At 39.5% G+C, this 21852-nt stretch overlaps 1 protein-coding gene across 1 annotated transcript in view; it reads left to right on the forward strand.

Annotated features, from left to right (window-relative positions):
- Positions 1–18535, forward strand: part of TXK (TXK tyrosine kinase) — a 41480-nt gene extending 22945 nt beyond the window's left edge. Inside the window, exons 8-14 of the mRNA XM_006198109.4 lie at positions 557–631; positions 3963–4134; positions 8357–8573; positions 11596–11660; positions 12828–12946; positions 15203–15360; positions 17509–18535. Of these exons, the coding sequence (XP_006198171.1) occupies positions 557–631; positions 3963–4134; positions 8357–8573; positions 11596–11660; positions 12828–12946; positions 15203–15360; positions 17509–17577 (875 nt within the window). The 3' untranslated portion in view covers positions 17578–18535. The remainder of the gene's footprint in view (positions 1–556; positions 632–3962; positions 4135–8356; positions 8574–11595; positions 11661–12827; positions 12947–15202; positions 15361–17508) is intronic.
- The last annotated feature ends 3317 nt before the right edge of the window (positions 18536–21852 follow it).

Here is a 21852-nt window from a genome sequence, read left to right on the forward strand (position 1 = left end):
AGTACAAACCTTATAGACATCCTTTGATCAGGAAAATACATTTTAAGGAATTTGTCCTGAGGCAATAATTTGAGAGGCACATCCAAATGGGTATTTAAGAACTTATAGTATATTTTACAACAGTGAAATCTTGGAAATAACTTTAAGTTCTATTTATAGTCATTGACATATATCAGTTACATGTTGAGTGTAAAAAGCTTATAGCAAAACATTTACATTTCTGTGAAATGTATTGTATGCATCTATTCTTTCAAATAAACATATAGAGATTTTTGCAAAGATGTTCACCAAAATGATAACAATGTATCTCTGGATGCTAAGATTTTATAAGGGACTCTTTATTTTATCCTTCTATTTTCTTGGATTCTTTAATTTGTGTTCAATGAGCATATTATTTTTTGTAAAGTGTTTCTCAAGTGGGAAAAAGCAAAGAGACTAACTGTAGAATACTTCTTTGACTGATTTATTTAAGGAACGCTGCTATCTTCTAGTATAGTTGGGTTTTTCTTTTGTTTTAGTAACTAGAATTGAAAGGCTGACTTCTCTTTCTCCCCAGGGCTCATGTCCCGTCTCCGCTACCCCGTTGGGCTGATGGGCAGCTGTTTGCCAGCCACAGCTGGTTTTAGCTACGGTAAAGTATTCACGTGTGCCTGAGCGAACATCAAGTACAGTGAAGAGTGTACCCCAAGTTCCCTCTACATTCGTTAAAGCCTCAACTCTTTTGAGATGACTGTCTAGATACATTTCTTTGCAAAGTTTAAATCTCCTGTCTGAGATGTTTAAATATATGCATCTCATATTTAAATTTAGGGGGAAAATGTTTCACTTTTACTTCAAATTTCATTATACATGATTTGGAATCCTTTTGATAAATTACAATTCTTTTTACTTGAACATGTGAGTTTTTGCTGCCTGGTTATGTGGGTGACTGGCAAATGACTGCTCCCCAAGAAAACCACTAAAATGTGTCCTCTTTACCTTTTTCAAGTAGAACTTGGACAAAGTTTGATTTGAACTATTTTCTAGTGAATGTGATCATTGCAAATCTGTGAAAATAAGTCAGAGCCAAAGAATCCTGCTTTCTAATTTGGTGACACTGTTTCCTTAAATTTCTCTCATTACTGGGACTCAAAATATACTGAAAAAAAAATGATAACACAGGGTGGGGAGATAAAGCTCAGTGGTATATTGTGTGCTTGGCATGCATAAGGTCCTGGGTTCAATCCCCAGTGCCTCCATTAAGTGGGGGGAGAAAAGATAACACAATTATTGTGTAATAGTTAACCAGAAATCAGGGTTTCTATGAACTGGGATGGAAATGTGATTTCAGAGTATTATGAGGGCCTAGATTATTTCTCTGCCCCATAAATACTACATATAATAAAAATTCTACCATTAGCAATTTGTCTAAGTTAAACATGGTCCTCTTTAATTGAAAAAATACAATTTTCAAGTTTTTAACATCCAAAACAGTGCACAATTCATAAGTCTAGAGCCCGATTAATTTTGCCTGGTTTTGACGTCTTTATGTAAGTGGAATCAGACATCGTGCACCTGTGCCTGGCTTCTTTCTCTCATCATTCAGAGTGTGAATTCACCCACGGTGTTGGGGTGGCTGGTTCATCAGCATTGTGGTTCACTGCTACACTGCATGACCACACCACAGTTGATTTGCCCATCCTTCTTTAGATGGCCGTTTTGGTTGTAAGCAATTTTTTTGGCTCTTCTAAATAATATTATTATGAACATTCTTGTTTGTGTTTGATAAAGTGTAATACACACTTGTGCCCCCACAATGTTGGATATACACTTAAAAGTAGAATTGCTGGGTCATAGAGTGTGTACATGCTCAGATTTAGTCAGTTTCCTAAAGAGCTTGTATGAAATTGCACTTCAGTCAACAGTGCCTGAGAGTTCCAGCTGCTCTGCCTCTGCCCTCGCCAGTTGTTGTATTCTCGTGGGTTTTGTTTGGTTTGGTTTTGCTTTTGGTTTTCATTTGAGCCAGTCTGGCACATGTGTAGTGGTATCCCATTTTGGTTTAAATATGCCTTCCCTTGATGGCTAATTATGTTGATCAACTTTTCATACGTTCAGTGGCCATTCAGGTATTCTCTTTTGTGAGAGAATACTCTATTCAAGTTTTTTCAAAATTATTTTAAAAATTAATTATTTTTGTGGCAGGGAGGTAATTAGGTTTAATTATATATATATATGTGTATGTGTATATATATGTGTGTGTGTATTTTAAATAGAGGTACTGGGGATTGAACCCAGGATCTCGTGCATGCTAAGCACATACTTTACCACTGAGCTATACTCTACCCTCTTTTCCAAGTTTTTTTTTTAACTCTTAAAAAATAGGATTATCTGCCTTTTCCTAACTGATTTATTCTTATTTTGACTAGGAACTCTTTGTTGGTTTTGTGTTGTAAGAAACATCTTCTCCCAGTTTGTGGCTTACTTTTTCATTCCCTTAACGGGGTGTATTTAATAAATAGGATTTTTTGAAGTATAATTTATCAATATTTTCCTTTATGGTTATAACTTGTTGAATAAATCTATGCCACCCCAAAGTCATGTATATTTTCTCCTGTGTTACTTTCAAAACACACCTATTAGGCCAGAAAGAGAAAGAAAAATGCCACATGATATCGCTTATTTGTGGAATCTTAAAGAAAAGAACACAAATGAACTACTTACTATTTATAACTTAGATAACTGATTTCTTGTATGTGTGTAAGCACATTTGACTGTCCTTTATGATTGGATTACTGCATTATGTTAATTCTTACTTTGTGGTTGGCGTTATTCCTTTGATAACTATGTAAGTTTAAAAAGCTAAAGCTCTAAACTGTTCTTGGAAACAATGAACAGTATATATATATGTAAATTAAAAAAAAAAAGAAATATCCAGAGCAGATAAATCCAAAGAAAGAGAATGCATTTTGGTGGTTACTAGGGGCTGGGAGGAGGGTGTCAAAAGAGAGAAAGTGCTCGATATGTAAGAGATTTTATTTTGGGTGATGGGAATGTTTTGGAACTAGACAGAGGTGGTGTTTGCACAACATTGTGAATGTACTGAATGCCACTGAATTGTTTATTTTAAAATGATTAATTTCTAGATTGTGAACTTCACCTCAGTAAATTATTTAAATAAATAAATAATGAAATTTTTAAAAAAAGGAAGAAAGAAAAGCTGGAAAAAATGACGATAAGCCCTTACAACTCTTTTAAATGCATTATTCTAAATGTCCAGCAGATGGTGGTGTTGCTATATAAACGGAGATACTTAAAAAGTTAAGATTTGATTTTCAAGAGTTTTCCAGAGGGTGAATTTAAAAACAGTTCTTTCTTTTGCTTTTTTTTCTTCTGATTTATATCTGTTGAATGAGAAATATTCAGTAATGCAAATCTCATTGCAAACATACATTTAAATATGGATTAGAACCTTAATATTGGAAATGTTTATTAGATACATTGATTAGACTTTTTGCAAAGGAGAAAGGGCAGAAAAACCCTTGAGGGGTGGGAGTGGGCAGAGGAACAATAAAAGAAGCTGAGACAGGGGAGCCCAAATGTTCTCTGTGTCACAAGTTTACTCAGCAGGACATAAACGGACTGGGGACACACATATTGTAGGTCCCAGGTCTAGGTTTGGTAGGCATAGTTTAGAAAGGCACAGAACTGTGATTCATCCTGGGCATCTCAGGAAAAAAAGCATGTTTTGATACCTGTAATTTCTCTCCAAGGAACTAAAGTTTGTATTTTTAAACTTGAATTCTGGAATTACACTTTAAAGTCACAATGAGGGTATTTAAAATGGTGACAGGTCTCTTACACTCATTTATAAATTTTTTTAAACCTCTTTGTAGGAGAATAGGTCTAGATAACTCCTAAATCTTTTCTAGCTCTAAAAATTTAACATGTTTCCCCTGCTTGTAACACATGTTTTACTTTTCCAGAAAAGTGGGAGATAGACCCGTCTGAGTTGGCTTTTGTAAAGGAGATTGGAAGCGGTCAGTTTGGGGTGGTCCATTTAGGCAAATGGCGAGCACATGTCCAGGTAGCTATCAAGGCCATCAACGAAGGCTCCATGTCTGAAGAGGATTTCATTGAAGAGGCTAAAGTGATGATGTAAGTATATGTGGTACCCAGATAAGTGTTGCACAACGTCCTGGTGTCATGGAAAGAACACAGATGTTAGAGTCAGTCACATCTGGATTTCTGTCATAACTCTGCCCAAGCTAGTTGTGTGACCTGGGCAAATTGTTTGAACTTTGTGTGGCTTGGGTGTTACTTCACTTTTCCAGGCCTCAATTTCCTCACCTGTAAAATGGGGATAACAACACCTAACCCACTGGATCAATGTGTGAACTGAATAAGATTAATCTATGAAAGTGACAAGCATGTATGTTCTTTTCAGCTCAATAATAGGTGCTTAAAAGGCACATTTTTTTCCTTTTCTCAGAAGCAAAAATACTGATTTTTGTCTAAACAGTGATATAAAGTAAGCCAGAAAGAGAAATAAAAATACCATATGATATCACTTATATGTGGAATATAAAAAAATGACACACATGAACTTATTTACAAAACAGAAACAGACTCACAGACATAGAAAACAAACTTACGATTGCCAAAGGGGAAGTGGGGAGGGGAGGGAAAAATTGAGAGTTCAGGATATGCAGATACTAACTACTATTATGTATCAAATAGATAAATTACAAGGTCCTACTGTATAGCACAAGAAACTATATTCAATATCTTGTAGTAGCCAATAATGGAAAAGAATATGAAAAGGAATATATATATATATATATATATATATATAACTGAAACTGAAACATTATACTGTACACCGGAAATTAACCCAACATCGTAAACCAACTATACTTCAATGAAAAAAATTAAATAGTGATAAAAGGATACAAAATTTATTTTCAGAGAATTTAAGAATCCTGAGCTCTGACAGAAGTGGCTCTTTGCAGATCATTGGATACTGCTCTTCTGTGATTTCCCGGAGTAGTATTTTGCCTCAATTGAACCTTTGGCTGGCGTTTTCATCAGTAACCTTGGCTGGACCAGAATAGGTCAATCTTTTGGCATAATTCAGATCAATATTCTTTAAGTATTTGTTGAACGTTTACTTAGAGGAGCAGCAATGTGGTCAAGAGGGAAAACTCCAGGTGACATTACCTAGATCCTGTTTTATTACCCAAAGCAATTTAGTTGTGTTCCAAACTTGCAGACTCTAGTTGAAAAAAGCAAAAACAACCCCTTCAAAACTAAGGGTGATTAACTTGACCCATTATTTGAAGACAGAGCAGTGATGTCTCTTGGGGATCCCAACCAATACCCCAAGTGTCCCATCAGAATGTCCTTTCCATCCACTTACTGTAAAATGAATTTCCAGGGAAGTGATGAGCACAATTTTCCGGTGACATCAGCTTCCCTAAGACGTTTCTGTGCCCCTTGGTTACCCTACTGGCCTTTGCTCCCTGATACTACGTGCATCAGATCGTGGTTTTCCTATATCTAAAGGATAGATAAAAATTCCGTTCCTGTGTGTTGGATTAAATAGGTATAATAAATAGAAGAATGAAAGGGAGACATGGGATTAAGGGAAAGTTGGATTCATCCTAGAACCCCTATCAAAATGAAAGAATTAGAGCTTAAATCCCTCTTCTGAGATGTTTAAATATATGCATCTCATAAGGGCAATTTAAACTTTGAGGAAAAATGTATCACTTTTACTTCAAATTTCATTATATTTTATTAGGAGCCCTTTTAATAAATTACAGTTCTTTTTATTTGAATGTTTGGGTTGTTGCTGTCTGGTTACATGGGTGGCTGACAAATGACTGCTCCCCTAGAGAACCTGCCATAATGACATCTCTGACATCACTATGTGGGGATCCTTGAGGCTCAGGCCTGGGGTCAGGATCTCTGAGGATGATGTTTTGAGGGCAATGGAAGATGCATGGAGTGTGAGGAAGAGAAATAGTCCCTGGCAGTTTACGGAGGCAGGAATGAGGCTACAAGGCTTATTTTTAAGTCAGTTCAGATAAAATGTGTCCTTAGGCTTGAATGTAGCTTTTTTTTCCCCTGATTTTTTTGAAAGTGAGACAGGAAAAATTCCATTCTAATGTCATTTTGCAAATACAGTCATCTTTAAAAAATTAAATAGCTGATACACATTGAGCTCTATCTGCCAAGAATATACAGCTTGGTACATGTTACTTTCATTTTGGTAGGTGTGTAATTTAAATGTCCCCTCCACCAGGATATCTCCCCTAACTACTCTGTTTAATTGGCAGCAACCCTGCCACCGCCCTGCAATGCTTTCTATTCTGCCTATGCTTTTCTATTTCCATCAAAGCACTCGTCACTATTTCAGAGTTTCATGTGTATTTATTTTGTTTCTCCCCCACTAGAACATAAGCTCCACAATGATGGAGCCTTCTTTTTCTCTCTCTACAACCTGGTGAGTGCTTAAAGTGATGGCTAGCATGTAGTTGGTGTTCAGAAAATATTTGTGGACTATTGAATGAGTTAATGAATCCTTACCAAGATTCTGTGAGGTAGGTTTTGTTAAGACTCCAATTTTACAAATGATAAAAAAGAAAGTTTGAAAACTTACATGATTTGCCTACAGTTCCTCAGCAAAACATTGGAAGAGTTTCTAATTGAAATCAAAATGGTTATTGGGCATGAAGAATTGAAATTAAAACAGTGTCGGGCATGAAGTCCATCGTCCTATCTAATATAATAATCAGCAAATACTTATTGGGCAACTGCTGTATACCTGATCTATAGTAGTTGCCATAACTGTTAACCAAAGCTGTTGTCATCCTGTATAGTTTTCCCAGTGCCCTAGAGGAGTGACTTGAAACCTCTACTATGTTCCTAACCACTGTATTTTGGAGTGTAAATTGGGGGCTTGCACTCATTTAATGTTCACTGGGAGGAAGAAGGACAGGTTCTATTAGCCCCATTTTACATATAAAAAAAGTGAGGCTTAGAAGTTTAAAGTAAGTCGTCCCTGGTCAGGCATCAATGGGTGATAAAACAGCAACTTGAATTCAGCTGTTTTGATTAGAACATTACATTTTATTTAAATTGTTATAACCCTGCATTGCTTTTAAAGGATCCTTCATTTTAGTTGTTTAGGGTTTGTGTCTCTGGATGTGGCTTATTAGTAGCAGTGCATATAAGTAGATAATGTGAACTAGTTGCACATATAATAGCAAATATATATAAATAATTTTAATTTCTCTAAAAAATTTTTCACTTGTATCTCATTTCATTTCATTCCTTATTTCTACATCATGTCTTCATGCTAAAGTATTTTAGATTTTGAAAAAGAAGCTTTAACATTATAAATTCATGAGATTGTTTACTATGTCTGCAAGTCCATTTCTGTTTTGTAGAGTTCATTTTTGTCTTCTTCCTTTTTTTAGATTCCACATATGAGGATATCCTATGGTATTTTTATTTCTCCTTCTGTCTTACTTCACTTAGAATGACAATCTCTAAGTCCATCCATGTTGCTGCAAATGGCATTATTTTATTCTTTTTATGGCTGAGTAGTATTCCATTGTATAAATATACCACAACTTCTTTATCCAGTCATCTGTTGATGGACATTTAGGTTGCTTCCATGTCTTGGCTATTGTAAATAGTGCTACTGTGAACATTGGGGTGCGTGTATCTTTTCAAATTAGAGTTCCCTCTAGATATATGCCCAGAAGTGGGATTGCTAGATCATATGATAAGTCTGTTTTTACTTTCTGGAAAAATCTCCGTACTGTCTTCCATAATGGCTGCACCAAACTACATTCCCACCAGCAGTATAGGAGGGTTCCCTTTTCTCTACACCTTCTCCAGCATTTATTGTTTGTGGACTTTTTAATGATGTAAATGCCTTTATTCTTTAGAATTTAATTTTCTTTTTAAATATGCATCAATCACTCTTTCCTCCCTCCTGTCTGTCTAGAACTTTTTGCTAGGCAACTGCAATTGGGACGGTTGAGACTCAAGGGACAGAAACTGGGCAAAAAGTAGCAGTAATGAGGAAGCAAAGGGCTTACAAATTAGAAAAGAGCAAAACAGAATATGGGGCATGCACTGCTCTATATCTACAATGACTTAGGAAGCGCTGTGTGAACTCTTGACCCCACTTTCTCAGGGTGTAAAGTGGAAAGGAAACTGTTCTCCTTTCTCTGTGGATGGGCTATTTTTTAATCACAGCTCAATGATGAACGTTATGTGGGGATGGAAAACATCACCAGTTGAGTCCAAATACTTTGAAATGCAAAGACGACTCTGCTCATGGGTCTGTGTTTTTCTTAAACAGGAAATTATCTCATTCACGGCTTGTTCAGCTTTATGGAGTATGTATACAGCGGAAGCCCCTGTATATTGTGACAGAGTTTATGGAAAATGGCTGCCTGCTTGACTATCTCAGAGAGAGAAAAGGAAAGCTTAGGAAGGAGATGCTGCTGAGTATGTGCCAAGATATCTGTGAAGGGATGGAGTATCTGGAGAGGAACTGCTTTATTCACAGGGATTTAGTAAGTACGGTGCAAGGTCGCTGATTATTTTACGTATTGTACTTATTTTCAGAAGGACATGACAGTTGAAGTCTTCCAAAACTTTAAATAATGCATCCCTTGGCTTAGTTTTTAAAAAAATTTTTTAAGCTTTTTTTGGGGGGTGGGGGAGGAGGTAATTAGGTTTATCTCCCTTTTTTTTTAGTGAAGGTACTGGGAATTGAACCCAGGATCTCATGCATGCTAAGCACGTGCTCTACCACTGAGCTATATACCCTCCCCACCCCTTGGCTTAATTTTAAAGATTTTCCTATTCATGTAATTTGTTGGGAAATGTCACTTTATTTTTAATTGCCCATTGATGCTGTAGCCAAGGAAAGTGTTACTCTAAATAAGCCTTGAACTAATTAATCACCGCTAATCTACCAACTAAAACTAATTTACCTTTCCTTCCTCTCCCTCCCTCTCTTCTTCCTTCTCTTCCTTCTACTTGTCTTTCTTTCAACCAGTAATCAAGGATGTCTGAGTGCCCAGAGTATGCCAAGCACTCTGCGAGGCACTGGAGTACAATGGTGAAGAGCCTTGAAAAACATTTTCTACCTGCTCCATGTTTATTCATGATATTCATACTGTTCCTTTTGTGTCCTTCCATGTCTCATTTCTAAGTCCCCAAAGTAAACCCAATGAGAATTTGCAAATGTATGAGAAGTCCCTGACACTGTCACCGAGCGGTGGTCCTGTACTTCCGTCAGCCATGGCCATGGGACCATATAATCCATCGTTCAGGCTAGGCTATGCTGGGGAGAGAAAGGGGGCATACGTTCACTGGTCCCAGCATACCACTGCTTGTCCTACGCACGACTTAGAGCTCTCATGGCATTTATTATTTACTACTTCCGGTAATAGTTGTTTACATTGTTTATACAGATACTAGGCTCTGTAAACAACTTGACATCAAGGCCTAGACTTCTGCAGTGCAGTGTGATGAGAACACAAGTTGCAGACCAGTGGTTCTCAAACTTAGCTGTGCGTTAGAATCACCTGGGAGCTTTTTAGAACATCGCAGTACCCAGCCCATAGCCCAGACCAGCGAAATCCCCATCGCTGGGGGTCGAATCTGGCCATCAGCATTTTTTTTGAAAATGTCCCTGTTGAGTCCCCTGTGCAGTCAAGATTGAGAACGCTGCTCCAGAGCTGGTTAAAATCTCCCCTCTGTTTCTTACCAGCCGTGTGACCTTGGGCAAGCTGGCTCGCTGGTAAAGTGGTAGTAGTTTCAGCACTTCCTTCCTACAGGCTCGTTGGGAGGGTTACGTGAATTAATATGTGTCAGTGGTTAAAGCAGCGCCTGGCACATGGGAAAGCTCAGCTGTGCTGCCACAGCTCGGCCGTTGTTTGATGCTGTGTGGCCCCTTCCCCAGGGGCCAGCACACGGGAGCCACTGAGCGCGCTTTTGGATGGGTGGCTATGGTGTCTGCTCCATCTCGCTCACTTTCCTGAGTCTCTGTAGGTTTGCCCTTCCTGATAAGGATTAGAATTCAAAATTTAGTTGGGTGACAGGTCTGGTCATTCTGTTTGCTCTGGGTGGCATCTGCAGCCCTTCCTAGTCTTGGTTTCTTCCTTGATCACCGTCTTTTGTGTTCTGTTTTCTCCACCTACGTGCCACTTAAAATATATCCGCTAAAGAGGAGTCTTTCCTGTCGAGGGCTTGCCTTGTGGTTTGGCTTTGAGATCACTGCAGGCATTTGTCAGCTTCTTCCAAACTGGCTCCTTCTGGCTCTCCGCTTCAGGTTTTCTGCTTCTTTTTGGACTGACCGAACTACAGACTAGCTGAAAAGGAAAAAATTCTGTCAAATCATTAACCTACATGGGGCTAAATAACCAAATCAATGATTTTTTTGACTAGGCTGACTGAAAATGGATTGTTTTCGTATCAAATTAATTGTCTCTACATTTTATTCAGTTCACACTATATTTAGTTCATCACAGAAATGATAAAGTATCACTGTAAATGGTTATATTTAATGTAGTGTAAGTTTTAAAATACAGTTTCTTAGTTTTTATTAGCAATTAAAAATCCCAAAGATATATACTGACTGTCCCTTATTCCTCGTGCATATTGGAGTTTCCTCTTTTTATTTATGAAGCTAAATTTAAAAATACACATTGTTTTTTTTACCAACATTCATAGTTTATCTCTTAGATTGAGTTAATCCTGATTCGTACCAAAGATACTTCTTGAGAAAGATTACACGTTTAAAAAATTTCTGTTCGTTTTTTAAATTTCTTTGAAGAATCATTAAAATCCATCACATTGGTACCCCAAAAGAAAAGAGAAGAAGACCCCAGTTCTTGTCATACCCAAAAGATAAGATTACAAACGGGAGATGGTATGTTGTGTAGTAAAAGATTTTAGAGGATTTATTTAGAAAAGGGAAAGTACACATCCAAGATCTGGAGGTGGGCTGATCCGAGTGAGGAAAAGGGATGATCCTTGTCCACCCTTTCTCTTACACCCCCACTCAGAGGTGGTCTTTTGATGGATTGATGGCTCTTGCCCCTGGAGTGCTTACATGTTTGGTCCCTTTGCGCATGGCCTTCCCTGTGGTGTAGACAGAAAAACCCATGGGGGTGCTAAACCACAGTGCTAATAATATTACCATGGGCACTGGGTCATGTCCAGTTAGGTTCTTTTTGCTGCTGTGCAGTTGCGGCTGTCGGGTCCCAACCGGTTTCTTGCTGGCTCTCACTTAGAGGAAGTAAAGCCCCTTTATGCTGGAGGCAGGGATACTGCCATCTTCCCAGCCATCGTCCCTCTCCTCCGCCTATCCTGCCCGGTCCCCCGACTTATCGAACTATGTAACAACACGAGGGCAGACGTGGTGAATCATACATAGACAGGATTGACAGGCATCACTGTAAAAATAACGTGTCTGCTCACACAGAGAAGTAGTGCTGGGGCCCAAGTCGGGTGAGAAAAAGGAGAAGAGAAACGCTTGGAAAAAACCCTTGTATTCAAACCGGGATTCTTTTCTTCTGTCTATAGGCGGCGAGGAACTGCTTGGTCAGTTCTACAAGCATAGTAAAAATTTCAGACTTTGGAATGACAAGGTACATGCTGCTCTGTTTTGTCTGTTTACTTATAAAAGGGACTCTTACATTTGCCTGTGGACAAACTGAAGACGTTATTGGCTTTGCTCTGTTTCCTCGGAGGGAAGTATTGATGTGGTTGGATGGTCTACTGACCCACTTTGAACTTTAAGACGTGCACCAGTTTTAGCTGGGTCCTCTAAGCTATTCTGATCTACTTTCAGGTCATTATGAATAAAACTATGTCATGTCTTATACGGGATATTTTTCTAGCAGAATGGATGGTGGTGGTGATAGTGAGATATCACTCATATTCATGAGCCATTCTACCAAATATTTTGTTAATAACACAGTCCTTCTCCTTCTCTAGAAAGTCTAGACTTTTGAAACTCAAAAGCTATAATAAATGTGGCTCTTTTCCTTTTGATTTCTATTATTCACTCTTTCCCCTGGTAGAATGATCTCGGGCTCAATAAAGGGCTTAAAGATGGGGTGAGGTAAGGTATGTGGGGAAAAAAGGAGGTGTGTGGGGAAGCATTAATACTTATTTCAAAAATACTGTATTGCACATGCAAGGAGCTGCATGGCACAGGTTAGCTATCCTTTCTTTTCAGATTCCCACACTTGGATGTTCTTGCATGCAATTCTCAAAAAAGAGAGAGGGTTTATTACTTTTTTTGTCGTTACATTTTAAAGAACTTTATAGCTGTTCCTGATTACTTTCCGTTTAGGGCCATTCAAATGCACGAGAGATTTTACGCACCAGATATATTATGTTCAAATACTTTTATTTTCCCCTTCTCTGCCCTACCAAAAATATATGTATAAAGAAAGAAAATAAAGCATTCAATTTTGAATTTATTCTTCCACAAGTATTTATCTTTGAAAAAATAATCTTGGTTGTTCTTCGCAGAATTTAGAATTTCTCATAACTGATAAGTGGGATGTGTTTTAGACTGAAGAATTGCTAAGGTATTTTGAGATCCAAATGAAATAAACACAATTGAGTCTTGGTTTAAGGAGGAAATTCCATAAGGGATTCTCTTCCACTTTGATAGCAAAAAGAGAAGATATACAGAACCTTCCTGGGGTAAAACAGTTTGTATTTTAGAAATCAGAGTTAACTAAAAGGATTTGAAGGAAACAGAGGTAATGAACACAATGTGCTTTGAAATCTGACTGCCCTAGGTACGTTTTGGATGATGAATATATCAGTTCTTCTGGAGCCAAGTTCCCAATCAAGTGGTCCCCTCCTGAAGTTTTCCATTTCAACAAGTATAGCAGCAAATCTGACGTCTGGTCATTTGGTGAGTGAATTTGATGTTCATTTTTTGGAGCTTTGTTTAATAATATAGGCCAATCTCTTTTTTTTTAACTTTTTTTTTCCATTGAGTTATAGTCATTTTACAATGTTGTGTCAAACTCCAGTGTAGAGCACAATTTTTCAGTTATATATGAACGTAAGTATATTCATTGTTACATTTTTTTCTCTTGAGATGTTTTCTCTTGAGATCTTGTATATATTTCCCGGTGCTATACAGTATAATCTTGTTTATCTATTCTACATTTTGAAATCCCAGTCTGTCCCTTCCCACCCCCGGCCCCCTTGGCAACCACAAGTTTGTATTCTATGTCTATGAGTCTGTTTCTGTTATGTATTTATTTGTTTTTTTTAAGTTTCCGCATATGAATGATCTCATGTGGTATTTTTCTTTCTCTTTCTGGCTTACTTCACTTAGAATGACATTCTCCAGGGACATCCATGTTGCTGCAAGTGGCAAGGCCAATCTCTTTTAACTTTGATTTCTTAATATAATGTTGCTGAAAGTCTTCCTATGACTGTGTTTCTGTCTTAGGTATTCTGAACACATCAGGGTGTCTTTGGCAACTGGTGTCATACTCTTTCTTTTTTTTTTCACTTTTCATATTTTTTATTGAAGTGTAGTTGATTTACAGTGTTAGTTTCAGGTGTACAGCAAAGCGATTCAGTTATATATACACATACATGCGTATATATATTTTCAGATTCTTTACCATTATATGTTATTGCAAGAAAATGAGTATAGTTCCCTGTACTATATAGTAGATCCTTGTTGTGTATCTATTTTATATATAGTGATGTGTATCTGTTAATCCCAAACTCCCAATTTATCTCCCCCCACTGCCCTTTCCCCTTTGGTAACCATAGTTTGCTGTCTGTGAGTCTATTTTTGGTTTGTAAATAAAATTTGTGTCACACGCATTCTTACATAAGTCTGCCTTTTGGATCTTTTCCCTTCCCATTGAGCACTTGTTGCAAAACCATAGCAGAATCTACTGATCTAGAAAACAAACTCAGCCAACTTTTCCACACGACAGAGACTTGCAAGGAGAACTGATCTTATGGTATCATTGAATTTTGAGTGTGATTAATAAACTTCATTGTCTAACTACGAGCAATGCTATCTCATTTACGTCATTACCTTTATATTTTGTGAAATTAGACATAGGCCTCCTTGGGATCTATCAGTTGCTATTTATATTGGGTAATGTTCCTCATTGAGAAAAAGACACCTTGGACCCATGTCCAGTGGAGTTTGTTCTTTGAGTTGACTTAAAAAAATTGCAATAAATGAACAGTAATCTATTTTCTTTCATCCAGACCTTCCTGGGTGGCATCTTGGGTTTGGAGAGACATCTGTACCCTCAAAGGGGATGAATTTTATTGTCCACAGTGAGGTTAGGCTTGTACCACTGATCTTATTAGCTTTCTAGTGACATGTGGTAGTCTTGGTAGGTGACATTGTAAGCTGTACTAGAGAGCAGCTACATTGTGAGACTGATGGATAGAACACGAGCACCTCACCAGGTGGCTGCTGAACAACGAGAACTCCCTGAGTTTTACCTGACCCCTTGTCTTCCTTCCCCACTGGACAGTGAGCTTCTCGAGCACATGGACTGCTTTCAGGCTTAAGAATCCTCTGGCACTAGCCTGTGCCTGGCCTCTGATCAATACCTAACACACATTTGTAGCATAAGTGGGTAATTAAATAAACTCAAATTGGGAGCCTTGAAGGAGTTTCACCCATCAATCAATCAATCAATCAATGACTTTTGAATACCTGTTTATATACAGAGCCCCTGACAGATTTTCTGGGGGTTCTATCCAGCAGTCTGTCTTTTGGTAGGAAGAGGGGTACACATACCTTCTGTTGGTTGGTAAACTCTGCAGGCAACAGGGGATCATGCAATTCTGTCATTTTCTATGGAATGGCAGGAAGCTCCATTGATTTCAGGGTGTGGAGGCATGAGCAGTACTTAGAAATGAAGATGCGGCCAGCATTTTCTTCCAATAAGGAGGCAATTGAGACCAATGGAAAAGGAAGGGCCTGGACTTCACTGGGAATATATGCAGTTTATAGACGTCTTCAAAAACGAAGATGGACAGGGCTGCTTCCCGTCACTCTGGATGATTGTAACTCAAGGCTGGAGGAGGAAGAGAATGCCTTGGAATTTGAAACAGCTCTTTAAGTTCCCAGTAAACATTGTTCTCTAACCTCTTGTTTTCATGCACTTATTTGCAGGAGTTTTGATGTGGGAAGTTTTTACAGAAGGAAAAATGCCTTTTGAAAATAAGTCAAATTTGCAAGTGGTAGAAGCTATTTCTAAAGGCTTCAGGCTCTACCGCCCTCACCTGGCACCCATGTCCCTGTATGAAGTCATGTACAGCTGCTGGCATGAGGTGAGTGTCCCTTACTTTCCTGCAGGGGTTGGCGGTCCCAGCATCTGAGGGCAGACCTGATTATCGCCAGCATTACTCCAGGACTCTGTCATGGCAGGACAAGGTCTCTGTTTCTCAGGAATGATCCCGGAGAGCCGGAAGTACTCCCACTGCGAAACCATTAATCCATTTTGTTTCTGACGGTGGCCTTTCATTTGAGGAATTCAGTGCATGTTCCAAGTCTTATCTTTCTGAGGTTGGAGCCCCAGAAACTCTCGATGTCACTGAAGCCTCAGTGATGAGATATATTATTCCTTTTAAGCACTGCTGGTGGAAAAAGGAAAGTCCATTTAAGGACTTAAGGGTAGAGTCAGGCTTGTTACACTTCCACACTGAAAGCGAAGGATGGTGTTTTTATTTACGTCCTTCTGATTCATCTTGTTTTTTCCAAGGCTGGAAGTAATGGATTTCATCTCTCCTGTGACACTCAAGACTTCCTATAGAGAGATTAAAACAGAATAGAAATGAAGGCAGAATGTGCGCCCGGAACTTCTACTCAGAAAAATTCTCTCTCGGGAGCCCAGTTTCTCTTTTTCTTGAAATGCCAAGCTTAAAAATAAAGCCAGAGGAGTTGATATCCCACCTCCGTCTTTTCTGGGCACCGACTCAACACACCCCTCCCCTTCAAGGCAGACCCCTCTGTGATTTTGACAGCTCCTCTCTCTTTCCAGCTGGCAGTTTCAGCCCAGAAAAATTACAGCTGGATGAGGGGTTTCCTCCTGGCTGAAAAAGAAATTACTTGACTCCCAATTCACAAACAGGAGAAAATTCAATATTTCAAGAGCAATATGGTTGTTCCCATTCCAGAGAAATATTAATTTTATGAAGATTCCCTGGTGTATGAAAATACTTTATACATGATTAACTGCTCTGCAAGGAATCTTGAAAGACATAAAAAATGTTAAAGTAAGCTGTTAGTAGCAAACAGATGTCTTACGAGCATCTTTGCAGTAACAATGTAAACAGCTCCGGAATATATATTGCATATTAAGCTACATGCTTGTATATGTGCACACAGTATGCTTGTTGGGATTTTACATATCTGTGGAGAGGAGACAGAGAAGGGGGTAAAAGAGATGCTGACAAGGGGACCAAGTAAACGAGGCACCTCTAGCTTCAAACATGATTACATTAGCGTCGATACACCTGTTACAGGCTCTGTTACCTGCACAACCTCAGCACCAGCAAAAAGCTCCACAATTTATTCCCAGAGTCTCAAGGAGGACTCTCACGTGTGCTCCCACATCCATCTGCTCTGTCTTTTTTATTGATGCCTTATGTTTACAAGCTACTAGGGGTGGTGTCTCCCCACTAACCCTGCTGCCGGTGACCCCTGTGAGAATGTGGCTACTATGAGTAATTCTATTTCCCAGGGATTCCAAAAATAACATGGAGCTTCCTCATGGAGCCAGAGTCAAACCACATCCCATGGTGAAAGAGGAAAGATGCTCCAATCCTTGGCTTCATGGTCTGAGATTTTTGTTAACTGAGCCTTAAGACAGCACTGCCTGTGATCCAAGGCCTGCAAAGTCCCTCGTGAAAACATGCCTTTTGCTTTTCTGACTAAAATCTTTCTTTCCCCAGGTGGTCAGGTGTAGTGAGTAACTGGGGCTGAGCTTGGGAGCTTGGTACCCCAGCAGCCCCTCTCTCCCAGCTCTTCCTTTACCCCGTGCCTATCAAGTCATCCAAACAGATCTCTAGGGCAGCACTGTCCAGTGGAACTTTCTGTGATGTTGGAAGTGTGCTGTGTCTGCGCTGTCCAATACGGTAGCCGCAGCTGGCTGTTAAAGAATTAAAAAGTGGCTAGTGTGACTGAGAACTGAATTTTAATTAACTGAATTAATTAATTGAATTTTTAACTAATTGAAACGGCCACACGTGGCTGGTGTTTGCAGCTCCCGTCATTTGATTTCTGGAGGGCTTTCCACCCTTGTATTTTCACACTTGTGCCTCGCTCACCTGCCATCCGTGCCCTGTGTGTCAGCCAGGATATCTTTGTCTTCTGATCGTGGTGAAGCAGCCCAGATCCGGGTCTCTGCCAGCAAGTTCCAGGGCTGCTGTCCGAGTGAGTCTTAAGCTGAGCTGACCGCCTCCGCTTCCCTTTTCCAGAAACCTGCAGGCCGCCCGACGTTTGCTGAGCTGCTGCGGGTGCTCACAGAGATCGCGGAAACCTGGTGACCTGGACGGAATGCCGACCCAGGGCGTCGTCCGGCAAGACTGTCACACAGGGAAACCCTGTGTGTGGGTGGCTAATGGTGAATGTTTTCCTTTAGACGCACTGACTCTCGGAAACAGCGCAAAGATCATAGACTTTTCAAACTTTTTAAAGTTTAAGCATATTCTGACAATTTTTCTACATGCGTATTTGACAGAGACTTCGAAGCTCTGATTTTTCTGTAATATTCTTTGCGTCTGAAGGAAGGAAAAATACTCCATAGCGGCCTTCAAACTGGCTACTCTTCCTGAAAACAGCCCCGAGGCCCCCTGAGGGCACGTGAACACCTCATCCTTTACTGAGGAAGGGTCTGAGGACATTTCTTTCCTGAAGAAGAGTGACATTCTTTCCTTTGATGGCCCATGCACAGAAGATGAAAATAAAGTCTTCCAACTCCTGGAATGAAGGAGCAGCCCCTGCAGAATGTCATGCTTTTGAGCTGTACGGAGTTTCATGAAAAATGCACCTTTGCCAACCACGTGAATGTGAGCCTTCTGGAACTCCCCCATAACCTTCCCTGTGTTATTTAGCAGATTGTTTTTGCATGTTTCTGATTATCTGGGGGACAGTCTCCTGTGTTCCAGGATTGAGCATGGTTATAGGAGAGAGTTCTTCTTTGAGTGGGTCCTGGTGACATTTCTATTTCCAGCGATGTCCATTGTCTGCAACAATTCAGAACTGGAATCTTAGTTCTGAGATTTCACACTTTGTATGTGTGAAGTTGGACCATTTAAGAAGTCTCATTTTGTCATAGAAAGTGCCTCTAGTACCCTTCTAGAGGATGACTTGTTTTTCCCACGAGAGCAAGAGGAGACAAAAACAAGATACCCAAATGTTACATTAAGTTCCATTATTTTTGAAGTTCAGGGTTTTGGACTCAAGATGGAACAATCAGTCATCAGAAGTAAATCTTAACTTCTCGTGCACCATATGTGGAAATGATTGGAAATTGAGCTTTGCTGTCCTGAGTGCTTCAGAAGTACACAGGGAGAAGGGTGCGACAGAAGGCACCAGTCATTACCGTGAGGGTTAACGACAGGAGCCTCTTATTCGTGTGCTGTCCCACCCGGCACCGTGGTTCTGGGGGAACGTGCTTTATGAGTTTCGTGAGATTCTAAGTTACTGGCTGTCCACAGTTGTGACTTTTAAATCACATTTGCCCACTCCAGGAATGATCCATTAGAACATCAGTGGTCCTCAGTCAATGTGCATTGAACTAATGAGCAGCAGGCACAAGAATTATCAACCTTGATAATGTAAGTGGTGCTGTCAGAAATATTTGTGTGAGTTACTGTGCTGTTGCTGAAACTACCACACCCCACTTCCCTTACGATCCTGCTGTGGGGAGGTGAGACAGAGGCTACTACTGAGACGCTGGCTCAAGGAGGATGTGTGAAAGTCTAGCTCAGGAAGGCATGAGACAATTTATCAGCAAAAGCTGAGGGAGGGGAGGTTAATGTTAGGACATAGGAAATAAAGTCTTACCAATATATGCAAACAGGTATCTATCCTTAGACGTCCTCACTCCCCCCACCAACCCCCCAAAAGCCCCAAACCCAAATACTGAAAAGATAGGACTGACTATGGAGCATCCTCCATCCCTCTAGTGCAGGAAGCCAGTACAGAGCAAAGAGTAATTCCTGGGGCATCACGTGGCAGCAGCTGGCGCTTCTAAGAGTATATATTGTTGGTGGCAAGGAAGTTCTATTCCTTTTATATTAACAATTCAGGAAATTTTGAGATACCCAACTAGGAAAGGAATGCCTGGTTGTCACATAGCTAACTGAGACTCCAAATAATGTGTGAATGTGGAATGTCTTCAGACAGAGATTCAGCATTCTCTGTCCAGCAAAAGAAAAAAAAATTTCTTTGCGAAGTAGTCATACAACTTCTCCTGGAAGGGAACTATGTTTTCCAACCAATCTTCATGTTAGTTATTGATGTGAGCTCTCTGTGGGTAGTGTTACTAGTTTAGGGTGAGGTACTGCAGTAGTTAATCAGCTCTGCATAAGTAATAAACAGGAAGTTTAGGGGTTGGTTGTGTGTGAGAGTCCTAAAAAGAAGATAGGAGGTCAAATGAGAGAGGGGAAGCTCAGGAAAACGGAAGGAATTTGGAGGCCAAGCAGAACATGTGATTGGTGTGATTAACAGTTTGGCCAGAATAGACAAAGGAATTTTTTTCTTTAGTAAGTTTTTTATTGATGTGTAATATACAGTCCCACTATTGCATTAGTAATGTGTTTGGCAATCAAACTCACAAGACACAGTAGCATTTGATCCAGCACTAAGTTTGTTTAGGCTTTTAGAAGGACTCAGAACAGGAAAGATCATGCATAGCCCTCAGTCTCAACAGACGTCTCCCAGTTGTCCATCTGCATAGATGCTTGGCTCCCTCCTCTCCTGCCTAGAGAGTGTGGATGTTTGCTGGTGGTGAGGCCATGGGCTGTGGGGTTCATCGTGATGCAAAGAAGCTTCTCCCTGTGTCTCTCACCCGTCGTGTGGGTCTACGGTTAATAGTCTCCCAGCCCATGTGCTGTCTCACAGATCAGAGATTTCACAGTGTATGAAACACATGTCTGGCCCTGGTACCCAACACTCCAAATTTGTCTTAATTTGGGACATATCAAGGGGACTGGTGCTGGAAGGAGGCAAACCTAAAGTCCTCCCAGGCAGGTCTAGATCTAGGAGAAAAAGAGTACAGGCTTGCTGTTAACCTCTGCTCACTGTACATAAATAAAAGTACACAAATCATATGTATATAGCTTAATGTTCACAAAGGGCATACATCTGTGTAAGGAGTATTTATATCAAGATATTATACATTCTAGAATTTCAGAATTTTGAAATCTAGAACTTCAAAATTCTCATTTTCTATTTAAGTCATTAAGCCAATAGTAATCAGTATCCTGATTTCCAACACCATGAATTAGTATGCACCATTTTTGACTTTCTATAGATGGAATCCTGTGGTGTATGCTCTCCTGTGCCTGGCTTCTTCACTTAGGGTGTTTGTTTGATCCATCCATGGTGTACATAGTTGTATTTCATTCATTCTCATCCCTGTATAGTCTTCTACCATATATTTATACCACAAATTATTTATCTATTTTACTCTTTTTTAAAACATTGAAATATAGGTGATTTAAAATGTTGTGTTAGTTGCTGGCGTACAGCAAAGTGATTCAGTTGTCTATACATGTATATACATTCTCTTTCGTATTCTTTTCCATTATGGTGTATTATAGAATATTGAATATAATTCCCTGTGCTATACAGTAGGACCTTGTTGTTTATTTTATATATAGTAGTTTGTGTCTACTAATCCCCAACTCCTAATTTATCCTTCCCCCACCCTCCTGCCCCCCGGTAACCATATATTTTTCTGTCTGAGTCTGTTTCTGTTTTGTAAATAACATTTGTATCATATTTTAGATTCCACATATAAGTGATATCATATGTTTGTCTTCCCCTTTATGACTTACTTCACTCAGCAGGATAATCTCTGGGTTCATCCATATTGCTGCAAATGGCAGTATCTCATTCTTTTTTGTGGCTAAATAGTATTTCATTGTATATATACCATATCTTCTTAATCCATTCATCTGTCAATGACATTTAGGTTGCTTCCATGTCTTGGCTATTGTAAATAGTACTGCTATGAACATTGGGGTGTGAATTAGAATTTTCTCCAGATATATGTCCAGGAGTGGGATGGCTAGATTATACGGTAAGTCTATTTTTAGTTTTTAAAGGAATCTCCATACTGTCCTCCATAGTGGCTGCATCAATTTACATTCTCACCAACAGTGTAGGAGGGCTCCCTTTTCTTCACACCCTCTCCAGCATTTGTTATTTGTAAACTTTTAAATGATGGCCACTCTAACCAGTGTGAGTTGGTACCTTACTGTAGTTTCAATTTGCATTTCTATTCTTAATGGACGTTTGAGGTGTTTCCAGTTTTGGGCTGTTAAGATAAATGCTGCTGTAAATATTGTTCTCCATGTCTTTTGGTAAAAATTTGTATGTATTTCAGTATATGCCTAGGGGTGGAATTCATAGCCAAAACATATGTGTATGTTTATCTTTTGTATCTAGTGCCAAACAGTGTCTCTAAGTGAATGTAACCAATGACACAACTGGCAGCAGGGTAAGGGCCTTCCAGTTGCCTCACATCCTCAGCAACATTTCACAAAGGACACACTCCATTGTTTCTGGATGAAGTTCCTATGGAAAACCAG

Source organism: Vicugna pacos, chromosome 2 (genome assembly GCF_048564905.1).
Source record: "Vicugna pacos chromosome 2, VicPac4, whole genome shotgun sequence".
NCBI classification, from domain to species: Eukaryota; Metazoa; Chordata; class Mammalia; order Artiodactyla; family Camelidae; genus Vicugna; species Vicugna pacos.